At 34.1% G+C, this 16,249-nt stretch overlaps 1 protein-coding gene and 1 long non-coding RNA gene across 12 annotated transcripts in view; one reads left to right on the top strand and one right to left on the bottom strand.

Moving 5' to 3' along the window:
- Positions 1-4,764: 4,764 nt before the first annotated feature.
- Positions 4,765-9,675, bottom strand: LOC143245251 (uncharacterized). Of its 4 annotated transcripts, none has more exons than XR_013025537.1 (6): positions 9,645-9,675; positions 7,673-7,703; positions 7,417-7,495; positions 5,648-5,866; positions 5,354-5,411; positions 4,765-4,943 (listed from the first exon to the last, which is right to left on the bottom strand). It is a non-coding gene; the product is annotated as an uncharacterized LOC143245251 (long non-coding RNA). The 4 variants fall into 4 exon arrangements; XR_013025538.1 differs by lacking the exon at positions 9,645-9,675 and adding an exon at positions 9,435-9,457; XR_013025539.1 differs by lacking the exon at positions 9,645-9,675 and adding an exon at positions 9,100-9,118.
- Positions 9,676-15,273: 5,598 nt separating this feature from the next.
- The window catches only part of sws (patatin like phospholipase domain containing sws), a 102,429-nt gene continuing 101,453 nt past the window's right edge, over positions 15,274-16,249 (top strand). For 7 of the 8 annotated variants that reach the window (XR_013025540.1, XM_076491401.1, XM_076491405.1 and 4 more), the window contains exon 1: positions 15,558-15,757. Coding sequence is in view for 6 of the 8 variants with exons in the window: in XM_076491401.1 (XP_076347516.1) it covers positions 15,641-15,757 (117 nt within the window). In the remaining 2 variants the exon portion in view is untranslated. Of the gene's footprint in view, positions 15,406-15,557; positions 15,758-16,249 lie in introns of those variants that run through there. The other variant, XM_076491406.1, reaches the window with a different exon arrangement.

Raw genomic sequence — 16,249 nt, forward strand, 5'->3', positions numbered from 1 at the left:
ATATGAGGAGTTTCATTAACACCTGTGACAAGGAGTCAAGAGAGTCTGTCTTATTTGTTCTTATGCACGAAGTTACACAATGGGCAATCTGTACCGAGTCCACCATGGGCGTCAAAAGAGCTATTGTCAGATACTTCGTGGAGTTGGATTTCTTGAACATTTCACATAAGGTATAATGTAACATTAACATTTCATTGATGTTTTTTGTTTGTTTTTTTACATCCTAGTAACCAATGCCACAAATAGAAAAACTTTAAAATACAAGCTCGATCCCTATCCTACTATTCAATGGATAGGAAACAAACTACATTACCATTAAAAATAAAGTTGTTACTTCCTAACGGCAAAGCGGTATGTCTGCGGACTTACAATGAAATGGCAGATACCCGTGAATGGCATAATGCAGATAGCCCATTGTGTAGCTTTGTTCTCACTTACAAACAAACAAAAAATAAATTTTTGTTTTCAATCAATAAAAAATACAATAAAATTCATTCTTCGAAAATATAAACTTACTATATAACGATTTATCGTCATTACTTGGCTCCAGTTCAGATAGGGTTACGGCTAATACAAGAACCATAAAGATCTCCCTTTCAGAAAAGACAAGCATCGTTGCTGTACAACCACCTATTTTAGTTCCCACTACGTGCTGAGTCACATATGCTAGTTTGTGTCGCAGATAGCCATGTTCCTTTGCGCCATAAAATTTCAACTAACCAACCAAACAGTTCCTCTTACGAAAACATCTTCGCTATTATAAATCGCATTTAAATATATTGATAAAACCAGGTGATAGCCCATTGTATTTTTCCCACCTTTACTTTAATGCTGATGGAAATGTCTTGTGAATCTAATTTATTATGTTTAACATAAATTTTACCAACCGTACACTTTGTATTTTATAAATTAATCTTTACGTGTTCCATATGTATAAAACACCAAAATTATTACAGCGATACAATGAAAGCGAGTGTCAAAAATTCATTGTGAAATTATAAGAAAAAATAATATGACATATTTGATATTTCAAATATTCAAATATTTCTTGCCTAAACAAAACACGAAATAATATTCTACAGTTCACTTTTTGATTAGTTACATCAAACAATAATGTCACTAAGAACACACATAAGCAATCAAATTAAAATATATTTGTACGCGTTAGAACAACAACAAAATAACAAACATCGTATTTATATAACTATAACAGTGCTGTTTGTTGTATATCTATACAACTACTTCTCAAAATGTGGACGAATACCTACCAAAATTGGTATGGAGGTTCATAAGGAGATAAATATAAATTATCAATGTTGCATTTTGTGGTTTTATTAGTAATCTCTTACTAATAATTCGCCCCCTATAGATGGATCTTCACCAGATTTGGTGTGGAGATTCATCGAGTCCGTGGGAGGTTATACAAATTTTCACTTTTAAATAATGTTTGTTGTGGTTTATATGAACATATTTTTTTACTGTTACTTCACCTCTAGGATACATCTTCACAAATTTTGGTATGAAGATTTACTGGGGCAATGTGGACCTGCACGCAAATTTTGTGTTTTGCAGTTTTTATGTATACAAGGGATGCCACTTTTCTTGTCCTAAGATAATATTTCACTAGTCATGAATTTTCGTAATTTCTTTCCAGAATTTCAGTACATCAGGTTTGGTTCGATGTATGTGCAAGTTTAAACGAGGACTGTCTGCTGTAGTCATTCCTAATTTAGCAGTGAAAAAGTAGAGGGATGGAAGCTTGTCATCACCAAACATTTTTTTTACCAATGAATAGTGGGATTGACCACCACATTATCACAAAAACTAGAAAAGTATTTGTATTTCTTAAAACTATTATTGCACGAAGGTTTATTTTTTCTCATTAAGGTGTTAAAAGGCTTTAAATTTTAAGTTTTTTTTTTTTCATTTCGGGCTCCAGACGATTATATAAACATATCTAAAGTCAATAAAATGTAATATTTTGACTATAAAATTATTATATGTAACTAATCAGTTAATCTAGAAATGTTTCTAAAACCATCATATTGCAATGAAACAGCTACATAATGGACTATCTGTACTCTACCCACCATGAGGATAGAAACGTGGATAACAGCGTTGCAAGTTTGCAGTCATAGCGTTATGCCACTGAGGGACACCTGTCGTTCAGATATTACACCACTATTGTTAAAGTTCGATACTGTACAAATTTGTAAGTGTAAGACGTATCCAAGTGGGCCTCTCCCCCTGAAAATCTAGGCATGTTCATCACATTTTCAGCTTTTGTATATAATAATTTTCAATAGTTTGTAAAAATAAAAACTTATTTAATACCAATCTGATTAAAAATTTAGATCCGTCATCTTCAATTCATTGTCCCTTTAAAATTTTACTGAGAAATTGGATTTAAAAATCAGAGAATGACTACTTAAATTGAAATGTGAATGCAACCGAAAAATACGTCATCCAGTTACCGTTATTCAAATAGACAATAGGTGTGAAGAGATGACATCAGACATTCAACAAAGCAACGGAGGTTTCCAGCCTAAGTACACCCTTGTGCAAATTAATCGAAACAAGACTGAAAATACGATTTTTCAGTTTGTTGCGTTTTATTTTATAAGAATCCAGAAATTACTCACAAATTAATACATGATATGACCGCCTTTATTTTCCAGAAGATCGTTAATCCGCTTTGGTATCGAGTCCACGAGTTGACTGCCATCTACTAATTCTTGGATCGCAGTACCACACCTCAATTAGCTTATCTTTCGTAGTGCAGTCTTTCTTTACAAATAACCAAAGATTTTCAATAGGATTTAAGTCTGGGGAGTTTCCAGGCCAGTCCAGCACCTTTGATCGCGTTGTAGTTATGAAATTCTTCACAAGTTTCGATGTGTGGCACGAAGCCAGATCTTGCTGAAAAATGTCAGATCCATCTGGAAATCTCTTTCAATTCTGGAACGACTCTTCTCTGCAAAACTTCTATGTACTGTGATCCTCGCATCATACCTTCTACGATATGTAAGCCTCCGAAATCATAGTAGCTGAAAAAGCCCCAAAATATCTTCAATGGACGTTTTACGAACCGATTGATGTGAGATTTTAAGTTTCATACGTGGAGATCTGCAAACATGCAGACTTCTTTGACCTGTACGAAGAAACGAGTCTCATCACTGAATAGCATCTTCCTCCATTGTTCTTGCGTCCAATTCTTGTATTTCAGTTTTTTTCTTTATTGAGTTTTTTTAACTGGTCTCCTTGCCCTTCTAACGCAATTTCGAATGACGTAGTATCCCAAAAATGGATCGGCGGTACTACAAAACTCAGCTAATGACGCCGGCTGTGTAAAGAAATGACTTAAAGGAAATCAATAGATCCAACGAGCCTACACTGGCCGCCATGCTGAAAATATTATAAAATGACCATTTGTTGCAATTAATTTGCACAAAAGTAGACAAATCATTTACAGAATGCGATTACAAGTATGAACGAGTCACGGTATAACGACACGAGATTTAGATCAAGTATTCCAGGGTTCGTTGCAGATTCGGATATCTACTAGGCGATAATCGTGAAATAGCCATAGAAATCAATGTCACGCGATATTTACAAATGAAAGTTACTTTAGCATATGACGCTAATCAATCTAGTCATATTAGACTGCAAAGGACGAAGACCTAGACTATCTTTGGTTTGCCACACGGTCTGTATTAACACGATAATACAATAAACCCATAGAGCAGACACCATAAGACTAAATAATGGTAGTTGTATAATCAGGCTAGTAGAACGACTACATATGAAAAACTACAACGCCATACATTTATACATCCACCAATCTTTGGAGTTTCACAATCCATTAAATAACTTAACATTTTGCATTAGCTTTGTTTTTCCTTCCACCTTTCAGGAAAAACGGTGGAATTTCTAATAACGTACCTTTAACACTACACTTGAAATTCGATCATACGATACAGAAACGCCAAAAACCGTATTATCAACAAACACTGGCCTTAAGATAGTTCCAGACATACCCATAACAATATTTTGGGTATGGTTTATGAAGCTATTTTAAGTATTTTTCCCATAATATTTCGGTATTTTAAGTAATTAGATTTCAGCAGTACAGGATCTACGCCTTTCACATGATTTTAATATTCTAAGTTTAAAACCTTACGAAATTTATTACGTGTAACACCAAAAACATTCATCTGTACTGATGTGTTTGAGCCTACGACTTAAATCCAGGTCACAATGATTGCTGTTTAGGTATGTAATGTCTAATATTTTCGATTTTAAAAAATTACGCACGTGTCAATTAAGTCATAAGGTAAACAGTTGGAAATAACCGACGTACGCATCCAAATTCAACCCAAACTAATGTTTGGAATACTAATATTACGTAATGCACCAAGTACATATACTACTAGCACAAGTTTTAATATGCTCAATATAAACCTCACAGAAATGTACTGATTAATAACGAATTACATGATTTGAATATTAAAGTTTAATACTTTTCATAGCAAACTTGTATGAAGGAATCAGAGTAGTTTACCTAAACATTGAAACTATTCACTAATAGTTAAAGATACTGATGTTCCATTAATTCACCAATTGTCAAAATCCCTGCTAACAATATAGCAGACATTTTGGTAGAACACAAGATACCAGAAACAGTTTGGATAACACTAGTTTGTATAGAAACTAAGTTTTAGTATTTATAGAAAGTGGAAGATATATTCAAATTAAATAAAACAAATGCATCAGAACAATTTTATTATTGTCAGTAAGTTTCTACATATTCAATGATCATATGACATCAATGGGGTTTCATACTGAATTTGAGGTACATCTGTGGTAGTGTAAAATGAGTACCAGACAGGATATTTTGTGCAGATCCACTTATTCAGGTCAGTGTTTCACCCTTGAACTTGAATCTACAGAAAAATAAATTTTACTGAACAGTTAACTGCTGTAAGAACTGATGAGTTATTGCAGTACATTTTGCATTTCATAACACCAAGATAAAATGTACAAGTATTATGTATTAAATCATTTATATAACGAAATACAACAAGTACAAAAGACCTCAGAATTACAGGGTATAATTTCAACAGATTTTCAGAATGGTGCATGAAACAATCCATCACAGGCCATTTGGTGTAAGCCAGGGTTTAAACATTCAAGATTCTGTAGCACACTAAAGCAAGTTGTATAAAGCCACACAGATAGCTTAAAATAATTAAACTTAAGTTTCTGGTTGAAAATGAAAGACTGTACACAACATACTAAATAAAAACATTGAATAAGATTTGTTAGTTTCAATAGCCTGTATATACAAACGTACCATAATTCCATGCTTGATTTAGGAGAGCTATGAAACTGGCCAGTTTAGCAGATTACACCTGTCATAAGAAAACACGAGTTAGAAACAAAAGTTAAAATCAATGTTTCATTCATTAGCTTTCAATGCAGTCAGATAGTTTAGGTTTATCATAGAATATCATTTGTCCCTATCTAGAAGTATCATCACATGCACTATGAAACATTAAAAAGTTACACCCCAGACCAAACTATTTTTACCTTTGGTCTAGTTCAACTATAACTTTACACAAATATTTAGTGGGTTTACAAATTATACCTGTAATATTCGAGATTCAAAACTCTAGAAATTCCATTCTTGGAGTAGCACTCATCACCTCAAGTTGGTATATCACTGAATAAACTCCATTCAAAATGTGCAGACTCTTCTGGAACCATCAAGAAGGACTAGCAATTACAATTTCCAGACTTCAACCCACCATAAATCATGCTTCAGTAGTTATGACAGTGTTCGTACCCCTGCGTTTTTTCCTCATAACTAAAAAAGTTAGGGATAATGAAAGTACAGTATATTATAAATATTAACACGTCTACATAAACTTATGTAAATTGAATGACATACTGTTTATAAACAATTAACCAAACATAGGAATGGACAGAAAGTGTTCATGCATCTACTTTAATAGTCAGTTGTGTAGCCTTTAAAACTCCTCATAGCCCTCCATGATAGTTTGACAGTACTCCAAATCTTACAAGGTTTTTGGATGACACTGATGAGCCCTGGTCTTCAACTCATGCCAAATGTTTTCAATTGGAGGTTGAGATCAGGTGACTGCAATAGCAACTTCAGAATGCTTATATGGTTCCTCTGCAACCAGAATTGCACATATTTCGATCTGTGCTTAGGGTCATTGTTGTGCTGGAAGATCCAACAATGCCAAGCTGCCAGTTCCAAGCAACATTCTTGATACAAAAGTACTTTTTTTTCATGATTTCATTGACACGATGAAGGCTGCCTGCTGCTACACTAGAAGAGCCGAAGGAACCCCATAACATGATCAAGCTACCTGTGGCTAACTGTAGGATGGTGTTCTTTGGAATATTTTGTTCTTCCTTACAGAAAATATTGCAATCATTGTGGCCAAAAAGCTCAATTTTAGTCTCACCTGACCAAAGAATACTCTTCCAATAGGTAAAAGAACGGTTCATCCACACTTTTTTGCATACCTCAAATTATGCTTCTAAATTAACAGGCTTTAAATATGGATTTCTACAAAGACAGCATGTTTTGAACCAAGAAGAGCACGACATATTCGTATCTGTAGAGGTGCTTACTTCAACCTGTTTCCCTTACCAGTTTCTGTATGTCATTTGTTAAATGAGAGTTCCTACTAACTTCCAAGAACCTTCCTCTTGGTTATCTGGAATTTTGTTGGTGTTTGGAACGAGGAAAATTAGCACTTGATCCTGTAAGCTTAAACTTGGCAATTAAGCTTTCAACAGTAGATTTCTAATTTTTGTCTATCATTCTACTCTTGGATTCCTTATTTTCAGCCATGTGAAAATTCAGATGAAAGTACAAGATGTCAAGGTTCTCCAAACTTCATATTTGTGAAAGTTGACCTTGAACCCTGTAAAGGTTAAAGTGGATATTTTAACCATAGTATGTTTCAGTACAGGACAACTTTATCTTCCTCAAATATTACCTTCCATTTGTATATAGCAAACATTTCTATGTTCTATACAAACCCAGTCCTCTATTTCATAACTAAAGTTAATTATTAATAGTTACATTCAATTATTCAGTTCTGATATTTGAAAACCATTAGTTTAACCAAACAAAAATCTTTGATAAACCTTGTACATTCCAAAATGTACAATTCCAAACAAAATCCAGCTAAACTTAGTTTGTGCTACTCACTGCAGTGGATACTTTAGAAAAATGTACTTTAGACTCAATGTAGACAGCCACAGGGGGGAAGAACAAGATTTACATTTAACACCCCCCAAACAAACCATTGTTTTTAACAACTCCCCTTAATTATAAAAGTTAAAGCTATAAATATTGAAGGTAAACTTGATACTGACCTTAATGTTTCCACAGCTATGCTCCACACTCAAAACCCATACAAGGATGGAGACTGCAAATTACTGTAGCCATCCTACCCTGCCAGATTTAAAACAACATTAACAATAGTGCAAACACCAGAAAACATACAATTATATAACAAGTATGAATCAGTTAGGAGCGAAAGAACCAGTGTAATCAGCAAACTTCAGATAAACTATTCATCATAAACATACAATTATAAACTGAATATTAAGCTACCATTAGCACACCTACCTTAGCAGTTTCAGTAGACAATGGCAACAACCTGTAAAATAAGCAAAAACCATATTCAGTTAAACTATTAAAAATATCAACTCTTGAGTTTAAACAAATAAAAACAAAAGGCAAGATTTTTACAAGTTTTGCCCACTAGGTATTTATGTCACATTCCTAAGAAAAGGATTTTAAGTTATTCAACCTAGAATTAAACATTTAATAACAATGTTTACATAACTATTCTAATAACTGAACGAAATTACTCCTCAAGTTCAATTTAACATGTCCATCACTATTACATATTCAAACTGACAGTTCAGTTCTACAAATACATTTTGCAGTTAATTCAGTAATATACAAATAACATTGGTTATCCTAGTCTGCAGGTCATCTAAGAAGCAAGATTTTGTTTAATAAGTCTTCACATGTCCACTTAACTGTGGACTGACTCTAGAGCTGCTAGATTTTCCTCACTTCACTTACCAGATAATGACTTATTAACAGAACAGCTTAAATTTATTCACTCACTTATGGAATTGCTGTGTGGTGGTGCATTTATTTAAATGGTTCTAAATCTTTAAACCACAGTGACATTTTAGTTCAGCTAATCAATGCTACTCTAATGCAATGCATCACTCATTTTTACAAGTACAATAATGACAAAGTTAATAAAATATACATATAAAAGTTATTACTAAATCAAATTGCATCATGCTTCTCAATGGTTTTTACAAGTTAATTTTATAAAACAGGGTGTTCAGAAAGTTACTGCGCACTTATATATTTATTAACAGACGTGTTTCAATATAGAATACAGGAGGTAAATATGAATGACAATTATAAACAATGTTGAAAGTGACCCCCGTTTACATCAACATACCGCCATTATTTTATTGTTAAAGCCATATTGGGATTAAAATCTGAAATATAAAATATAATTACAAAACTGCAGTAACTTTCCAAACACCCTGTAGAACTGAAGTTACAACATTTCAAAACTGTGTTAAAGATTACAGACCTGTATGATAACCTATCAACTAATATATATAACTTTTGGCCTCTGAGACCTAGGTATCACTTGTCTTCACAAGTTTCTGCTACAGTGTTTCTTCATAGGCCATAAAGATCCAAAGTGGTAAGACATTTCAAACTTTTCTATGTAAACAAATTTCTATATTTGAAAATTAATCTTTTCACTAAAGCAAAGAATATTTGGTATAGTTTCCATATTTTTAGTCCTTGTTCTAGCTAAAACTTTCTGTAAAAAACTGTTATATTATATATAGTTAAGCTTATAGACGTTTTTGAAATATTTCATAATAGCAATAACTTAAATTTGGCAACTTGAAATTTACATTACCGAAAATACCAATATTCCTATTGCTGATCACTAGCGAATGCTCTAACTATACTTGTATTTAAATTTCAATCCTGAAAATACTTGCCTACTTCTCCATGCCACACTTCTTGTTATAGTCATCAGGTACAAAGAACCACGTTTTCACTCCATTTTAAAAGTTAATCGAAAATAGTGTTTTAATTCGCAGTCATAATTTAAGAAATAGCATGACTACATACATATAAATGTACAGCTTACAAACATTTCTCTTTATGTGGAAGAAATTCAAAATATTTATCTTAACAGCTTATATTTGAAAAAGTTACAAACATATAAATAACAATTAACATTACTCAATTTCTCCACACTAAATACTAATATATTTATTCGACAGTTCCAACTTGACTAAAGTTAAACAAGAGATCAGTATTGCAGACAAACCTAAACACGAGGAATCTCACTGCAATATTATATTTCAATCACTTTTAATCTTCTTTCTAAATGTTCCTAAAAACATACTAACTACAAATGACGTTTTAAAAGACTACATTTTATATACCCCTCACAGTATTGCAATAACACAGTTATTATTTAACACTCCAACATGACATTAATAATTATACCCAGACACGCACACATAACCACACTTACCCATTTCCCAACAAAGTAAAAGAGGAAGCTTACTCTTGAACACATGCATTTATAGAAGTATTATACTCTTCACACAGAGGTCCTATAGGACTTAAGATAGAGGTCGTTCCTCAAAATAAGAAAGGATTAATCTTAACTTCTAATAAAAGCAAGCTTCCAACTAAGATCAAAACTAAATATCACCATTTACTAAATACGGCAAATTAAATATACTGTATTTTCTTTCTTATTTATCAACATTATGATATTTTCTAGTTAGTTATTCTCGTTCGAAATGATATTTCTGGCCATAAACCCAAAATCTGTCATGAATCTTGGCCTGATTTTGGTATTAGATTTGTATTAAATCCGTATTGCACTAAATCCTAACAATATAAAATGATCTCTATACTTGTCTGTAATAAAGCGCAACCTTACAAGATGGTCTACTTATGCTCTGTCCACCGCGGATATGGAAATCCACTTTTGGGCATTGTTTGGTTGTGGTTTTTTAATTTCGTGCAAAGCTACACGAGGTCAATTTGCACTAGTCCTTCCTAATTTAGCAGTATAAGACTGGAGAGAAGGCAACTTGTCAATAACACCCACCGCTAACTCTTGGGCTGCTCTTTTACCAACCGATAATGGGATTGGCCAACACATTATAACGTCTCTACGGCTGAAAAGGCAAGCATGTTTGGTGTGACGGGGAATCGAACCCACGACCCTCAGATTACGAGTCGTGTACCCTAACCACCTACCCTTGCCAGGCCATTTTGGCATTGTAAACCTCTAAACTTAACGCTGTTGTTTGTAATTAAGCATTATCCGTGCTTTGCATTCTAGGGGTATCGAAACCCGGATTTTAATTTTCTAAGTCTGCAGACATGCCGCTGTGCCACCGAAAGACAACATTAAAAGTAATTAATTAAAATTAATAAAGGATATATATTAAACACTAACCAATATTATTAGCGAACGTAACATTTAAAAAAAGAATATACTTCAATTTAGGTTACACACACAAGGTTTTGTGTCATTAATAATATTAGAGAAATATTCTTCCAATTTTCTTTTTTAACAGTGCATACATATATATATATATTTTTTTACACAGGAGGTTTGATATACACCTTATTAAATGTCACGACTTCTGCTTTTTTCACATGCCAGGGCCCGTCATGGACAGGTGGGTTAAGACGTTCGATTCGTAATCTGAGGGCGGCGTTTTAAATCCCGGTCGTACCAAACATGTTCGCCCTTTCAGCCGTGGGGACGTTATAACGTACGGTCAATCCCAGTATCCGTTGGCAAAAGAGTAGCCCAAGAGTTGGTGGTGGGTGGTGATGACTAGCTGGCTTCCCTCTAGTCTTACACTGCTAAATTAGGGACGGTTATGGAAAGATAACCCTCATGTAGTTTCACGCGAAATTAAAAAAAAACAAAATACAAACAAATTGAAATGCAAAATGAACAAATTAACTCCTGTAATACAAACATAACTGTGAGTACTAATTTAATGATAAATAAATTGAAATTGAAATATGGTGCCATACCTCTAGTCATAGGATTGTTACAATTCACACCAGAAAGTAATTTAAACACTTTGTAAACTTTAGAAACTGACTTCGGAAGAAGTTTCAACAAAACTGATAATGATATAACCATTAAAATATTGTCTTACTTGACTTATAAAAATAAATGTTAGTTAGTTATCACCATTAGATTCCATCTAGGAACATAGGGCCGCAATCGCTTGCGGATTCTTCAACAAGTATTTAAGTGAGTAGGTTGTTAGCCCACTGCACCGAGCCGTCCCTAATTTAGACTAGAGAGAAGGCAGCTAGTCATCACCACCCACCGCCAACTCTTGGACTACTCTTTTACTAACGAATAGTGGGATTGACGGTAACATTACAACGCCCCCACGGCTAAAAGGGCGAGCATGCTTGGCGTGACGCGGGCTCGAACCCGCGACCCTCGGATTACGAGTCGCACGCCTTACGCGCTTGGCCATGCCCTATAAAAATAAATTATTTTCCTTTAATAAGACAAATTCATAAATTAGTACTCGCTAACATAAAGTTATTGTTTTTTAAACCAAATGCGATATGTAATTCAAAACAGAAAAATTATTTGCCCTCCGTCATGTAGGTATTAGTTATTTTTTCATAAGTGTCTGCTCAAGTCTTTCATCATAGGCTATAACTGTGTACAGACTAAAAAATAAAACAAGTAGTTATGAAAATTTCCGAATTAAAAAAAATGAAACACTTTGAAAGTTCACTTAATAGCTTTGGTTATTAATTTTACGTAGAAAAAGTTAAGTATTTAGGTAATAAAGCGTAGCTACTGACGTTATTTATGCATTTTCAAACTGGGAAGTAAAAGCATATTATTAAGCCATTAATAGTTTGGCAAGATCGCACTCCTAGTTTATAACGGTCTCAACAATTCTGTTTTTAATGTAATGTTTGAATGTGTGTTTTTCTTATAACAAAGCCACAAAGGGCCATCTTCTGAACTTACCGAGGGGAAGCGAACCTCTGATTGTAGCGTTATAAATCCGTAGAGTTACCGCTGTACTAGCGGGAGGCATTGTTGATTTCCTAAGTGAAGCATGTAATGCTTGATGTGAACAATTTTTCAGTTCCTTGGCAATCAAGTCATACGTGTGGTGGTCAGTAAAGTGGCGAAAAGCAAACGCTGTCTATTCTCTATCCAGGTTTTTTGGATCAATCCAACGCCCAGTCTCAGGTACGGTATATAAAAGTAAACAATAAAAACCTAAACTAACAAATGCAAATCGGCACATCATTACTTGTACACTGCAGGTGCTATGCTGAGCTTATTTCATGCATTATCCTGTTAATAGATGTTTAAACTTTCAGAAGCAATAATTTTTTATTATCCGTAAAAGGGAAAATTTTAACAGTTTATTACAACTTACTAGTTGTAGCAGTTCAAACAATCGACTGCGTTTGCGAACCACGCTATTTTGCTTAGTTGTTTTTTTTCAATTCACCTTTACTGTGGGCGAATTTATTATTAATTTCGCATGTTAGATATTACTTACCACAAAATGTTTTATTTGTCTGTATTTGCAAGATTTTTCAAAGCTTGCTATTCAACAAATTTGAAAACAAGAATTTTTTCAATGACAAAATCAGTTAATAGGTGTATTTATTTTACATCATATAACCCTCCTGGCAGTAGCAGAATTGAAGATGCAAAAAGTTAAATGATTTGCTTCGTTTATTTCAGTTTCTCTCTTATTAGAGGTATGGTTTGTTATGGATTTCGCGCAAAACTACTTGAGGACTACGTGCGCTAGCCGTTCCTAATTTTGCAGTATAAGACTAGAGGGAAGGTAGCTGGCATCACCACCCAACGCTAACTCTTGAGCTACTCTTTTACCAACGAATAGTGGGATTAACAGTATACAGTTAACACAGATAACGCCCCACAACTGAAAGGGTAGGAATGTTTGGTGTGACGGAGATTCGAACCTGCGACCTTCGGATTACGAGCGATTGCCTTAACCATCTAGTCATGCCAGGCCTGAGAAGTATAAGTCACCGTTTCTCCTACTTGACCTGTTTGGTTCCATTTTTCTCTTGATATGGTTCAAAATTCTTGAGTTTATGGGAACGTTTGTAACTTTCTAGATTAAAAGCGGCTTCTTATTTACGCTGTAAATATTGTTCTTGAGCAAACACAACTTACACTGCAACAAGATATTTTGAAATTAGGAGCCACTAGCACTTTCACTTTCAATAAATTCAAAATAGTGTTTTATTTGGAGCCAAGGATGAGTACCTACATGATTAGAATCACTGTTAAAATGTTTGTAAAAGAAATATCATCTTTCGTACAGAATTACATTGTATGACATTAGGCAATGTACGTGGCAACGCAAACTCGTGCTAAGTGTTGTTTTGAAGGAATTACGAATTTGAACAAAAATAAGGGCACGTGATGTCACTAGGCAGCAACAGCTTTTCTTCCAGGAACAGGATATTCAGCTGACTTTTAACCCCAGATTTTTATTCAAATTTCTTTAGATATTCTTGCAATTCGCCAAATAATGTATGCATTCAACTTGGAAGTAGATTTGTCAATTAATTGGATGAATTCAGACGACTTATTGTAATTCTTGGAACTAAAACCAAAACTAATTCAACAGTTTGTTACGTTTGAAGACGGTAAATTGGCAGCCACATGCCTGTATTTCTCTTTATCCTCTTAAGATCAAAGTTCTGCCAAGAGTACAGGATTTTCTTACTAACTCCTTGTTAATATTAACTTTTCTCATAGCTTTTCTCTTTCTTCAGATAATGTAAAGAGTTTATTCTTCACACTATCTGGAATGCATCCTAGTCTGTACTTGATATACGCATATCCTTTCTAAGTCAAGGATCGTCATTCACGAAGCTGAAGACAAAATCAAACTGAATTAACGACAAGTTTCACAGTATAACTGAAAAAAAATGTTTATTATCTTTATAAATGGCCCGGCATGGCCAAGCGTGTTAAGGCATGCGACTCCGAGGGTCGCGGGTTCGCATCCCCGTTGCGCTAAACATGCTCGACCTCCCAGCCGTGGGGGCGTATAATGTGACGGTCAATCCCACTATTCGTTGGTAAAAGAGTAGCCCAAAGTTGGCGGTGGGTGGTGATGACTAGATGCTTTCTCTCTAGTCTTACACTGCTAAATTAGGGACGGCTAGCGCAGATAGTTCTTGAGTAGCTTTGCGCAAAATTCAAAACAAGTACATTGTAATTGTTATGCTTAAGAATCTTCTACAAATTTAAAGAAAAGGCGGGACTTGCGCAATACACATTTAACAATGTACGTTACATTAAACTGAAACAAACATATATATTAAAATTAATGTATATCAGTACATCCGTTACAAAGTTCACAGATTTTCTGCTGTGCCACTGGATGAGTGTGTGTGTGCGTGGAGGGTGGGGGAAAAGTTTGTTTGTTTGTTTTTGGAATTTCGCGCAAAGCTACTCGAGGGCTATCTGTGCTAGCCGTCCCTAATTTAGCAGTGTAAGATTAGAGGGAAGGCAGCTAGTCATCACCACCCACCGCCGACTTTTGGTCTATTCTTTTACCAACGAATAGTGGGAATGACCGTGACATTATAACGCTCCCACGGCTGAAAGAGCGAACATGTTTGGTGTGACGGGGATTCGAACCCGCGACCCTCAGATTACGAGTCAAACGCCTTACGCGCTTGGCCATGCTAGGCCCGGGGGGAAAGAAGGTAACGAAACTGGAATTACTGCTGTTGTGTAAAATCCATAAATATATAGAAGAAAATTCAGAATAAGTAATGTAATATTACAATAGATTGAAATAAACACAAATCAATGATATATTTATATATCACATATTCAACCCAATCTACAAATATGGAAACGGTAACCTCCGCAAAATTTACAAAACCATGTTATGGTTATCAGTACACGACTAATTAAATACACTCTATTGTTTTCATTTCACCAAATAACAAAGCTTGAACCATTATCTACAAAACTTCTTAATACTACAATCAAATACTTTAAGAAAAGATAAACTTAGAAAATTTATTATTCAAGAAGAATTTTTTGTTCAACATTAATTGGACCAATTTTATTTCACCATAATACTACAACCAGACATGAACTACAAATTATATGCGCATATCAGTTTTATTTTATCTGTATTAGTTTATGATATAATTTTTAATTTTTATTTCACGTTGTACCTAAACTAAAGAGAAATGTTGAGGTAAGATCACAGAGTAGTTTTGTGAAAGATAGTAAGCAATAAAACTGGCATACGAAAGTGATGTTTTCATTGTTCAAAATAACCGATATTAATTAAAATACATACAGCAGCCTACCAACAAAGAGCGCTTTTAAAGTTATATTATTTACAAATGTAGAGAGTGCTGTAGTATTGAAGTTGCCCTTTATCAAAACCAACTTTTAATTTCAACATACTAAGAGAGAAAAACCATATAATGAGTTATATATTAAATCCAATGGATTATTTGAACGAAGCAGGAATTTTCGATTGCGACTCAATATTGTATAAAGCTTGGCCTGCCAGTCTGACCTATGTTTTACAGAATTATTTGGTAATTCTTTAAACAAGTATCAACGAATACGATGTCACAAGACTCAAGTCTTAACAAGCTATTTAGTCTAACTCTCGACGTGTAATACTTTTTGGAATTTCGTCTACAAGTATTTTTGTTAGTTCTAATTCTTCTGGTACTACAGACGTATTACTACTTTTATTACCAGTAGTAATGTAAATGTACCTACTATACGGAGTTACTTCTATTAATAGTCTGATACTTACATTAATGCATTGGAATTGTTTCTTCCAAATTCCAGCACTTGACATAATTATCATTATAATGCGCTCACTGATTATGGTGCTAAATGATTATTTCGTTTGTGTTCCATAATTTCCAAAGTCTTTGTAATTAATTATGTAACATTGCTTTTGTACAAGTAAAGATGCTTTATTTAACATTGATTTTCATTTTAACGCTGTAAGAAAGATTGAGAGAAGCAAAACTATTTGCAACTTTGACAAAATCTGTAAAGAACAAAACACTACT

The sequence above is a fragment of the Tachypleus tridentatus genome, chromosome 2 (assembly GCF_004210375.1).
Source record: "Tachypleus tridentatus isolate NWPU-2018 chromosome 2, ASM421037v1, whole genome shotgun sequence".
NCBI lineage: Eukaryota > Metazoa > Arthropoda > Merostomata > Xiphosura > Limulidae > Tachypleus > Tachypleus tridentatus.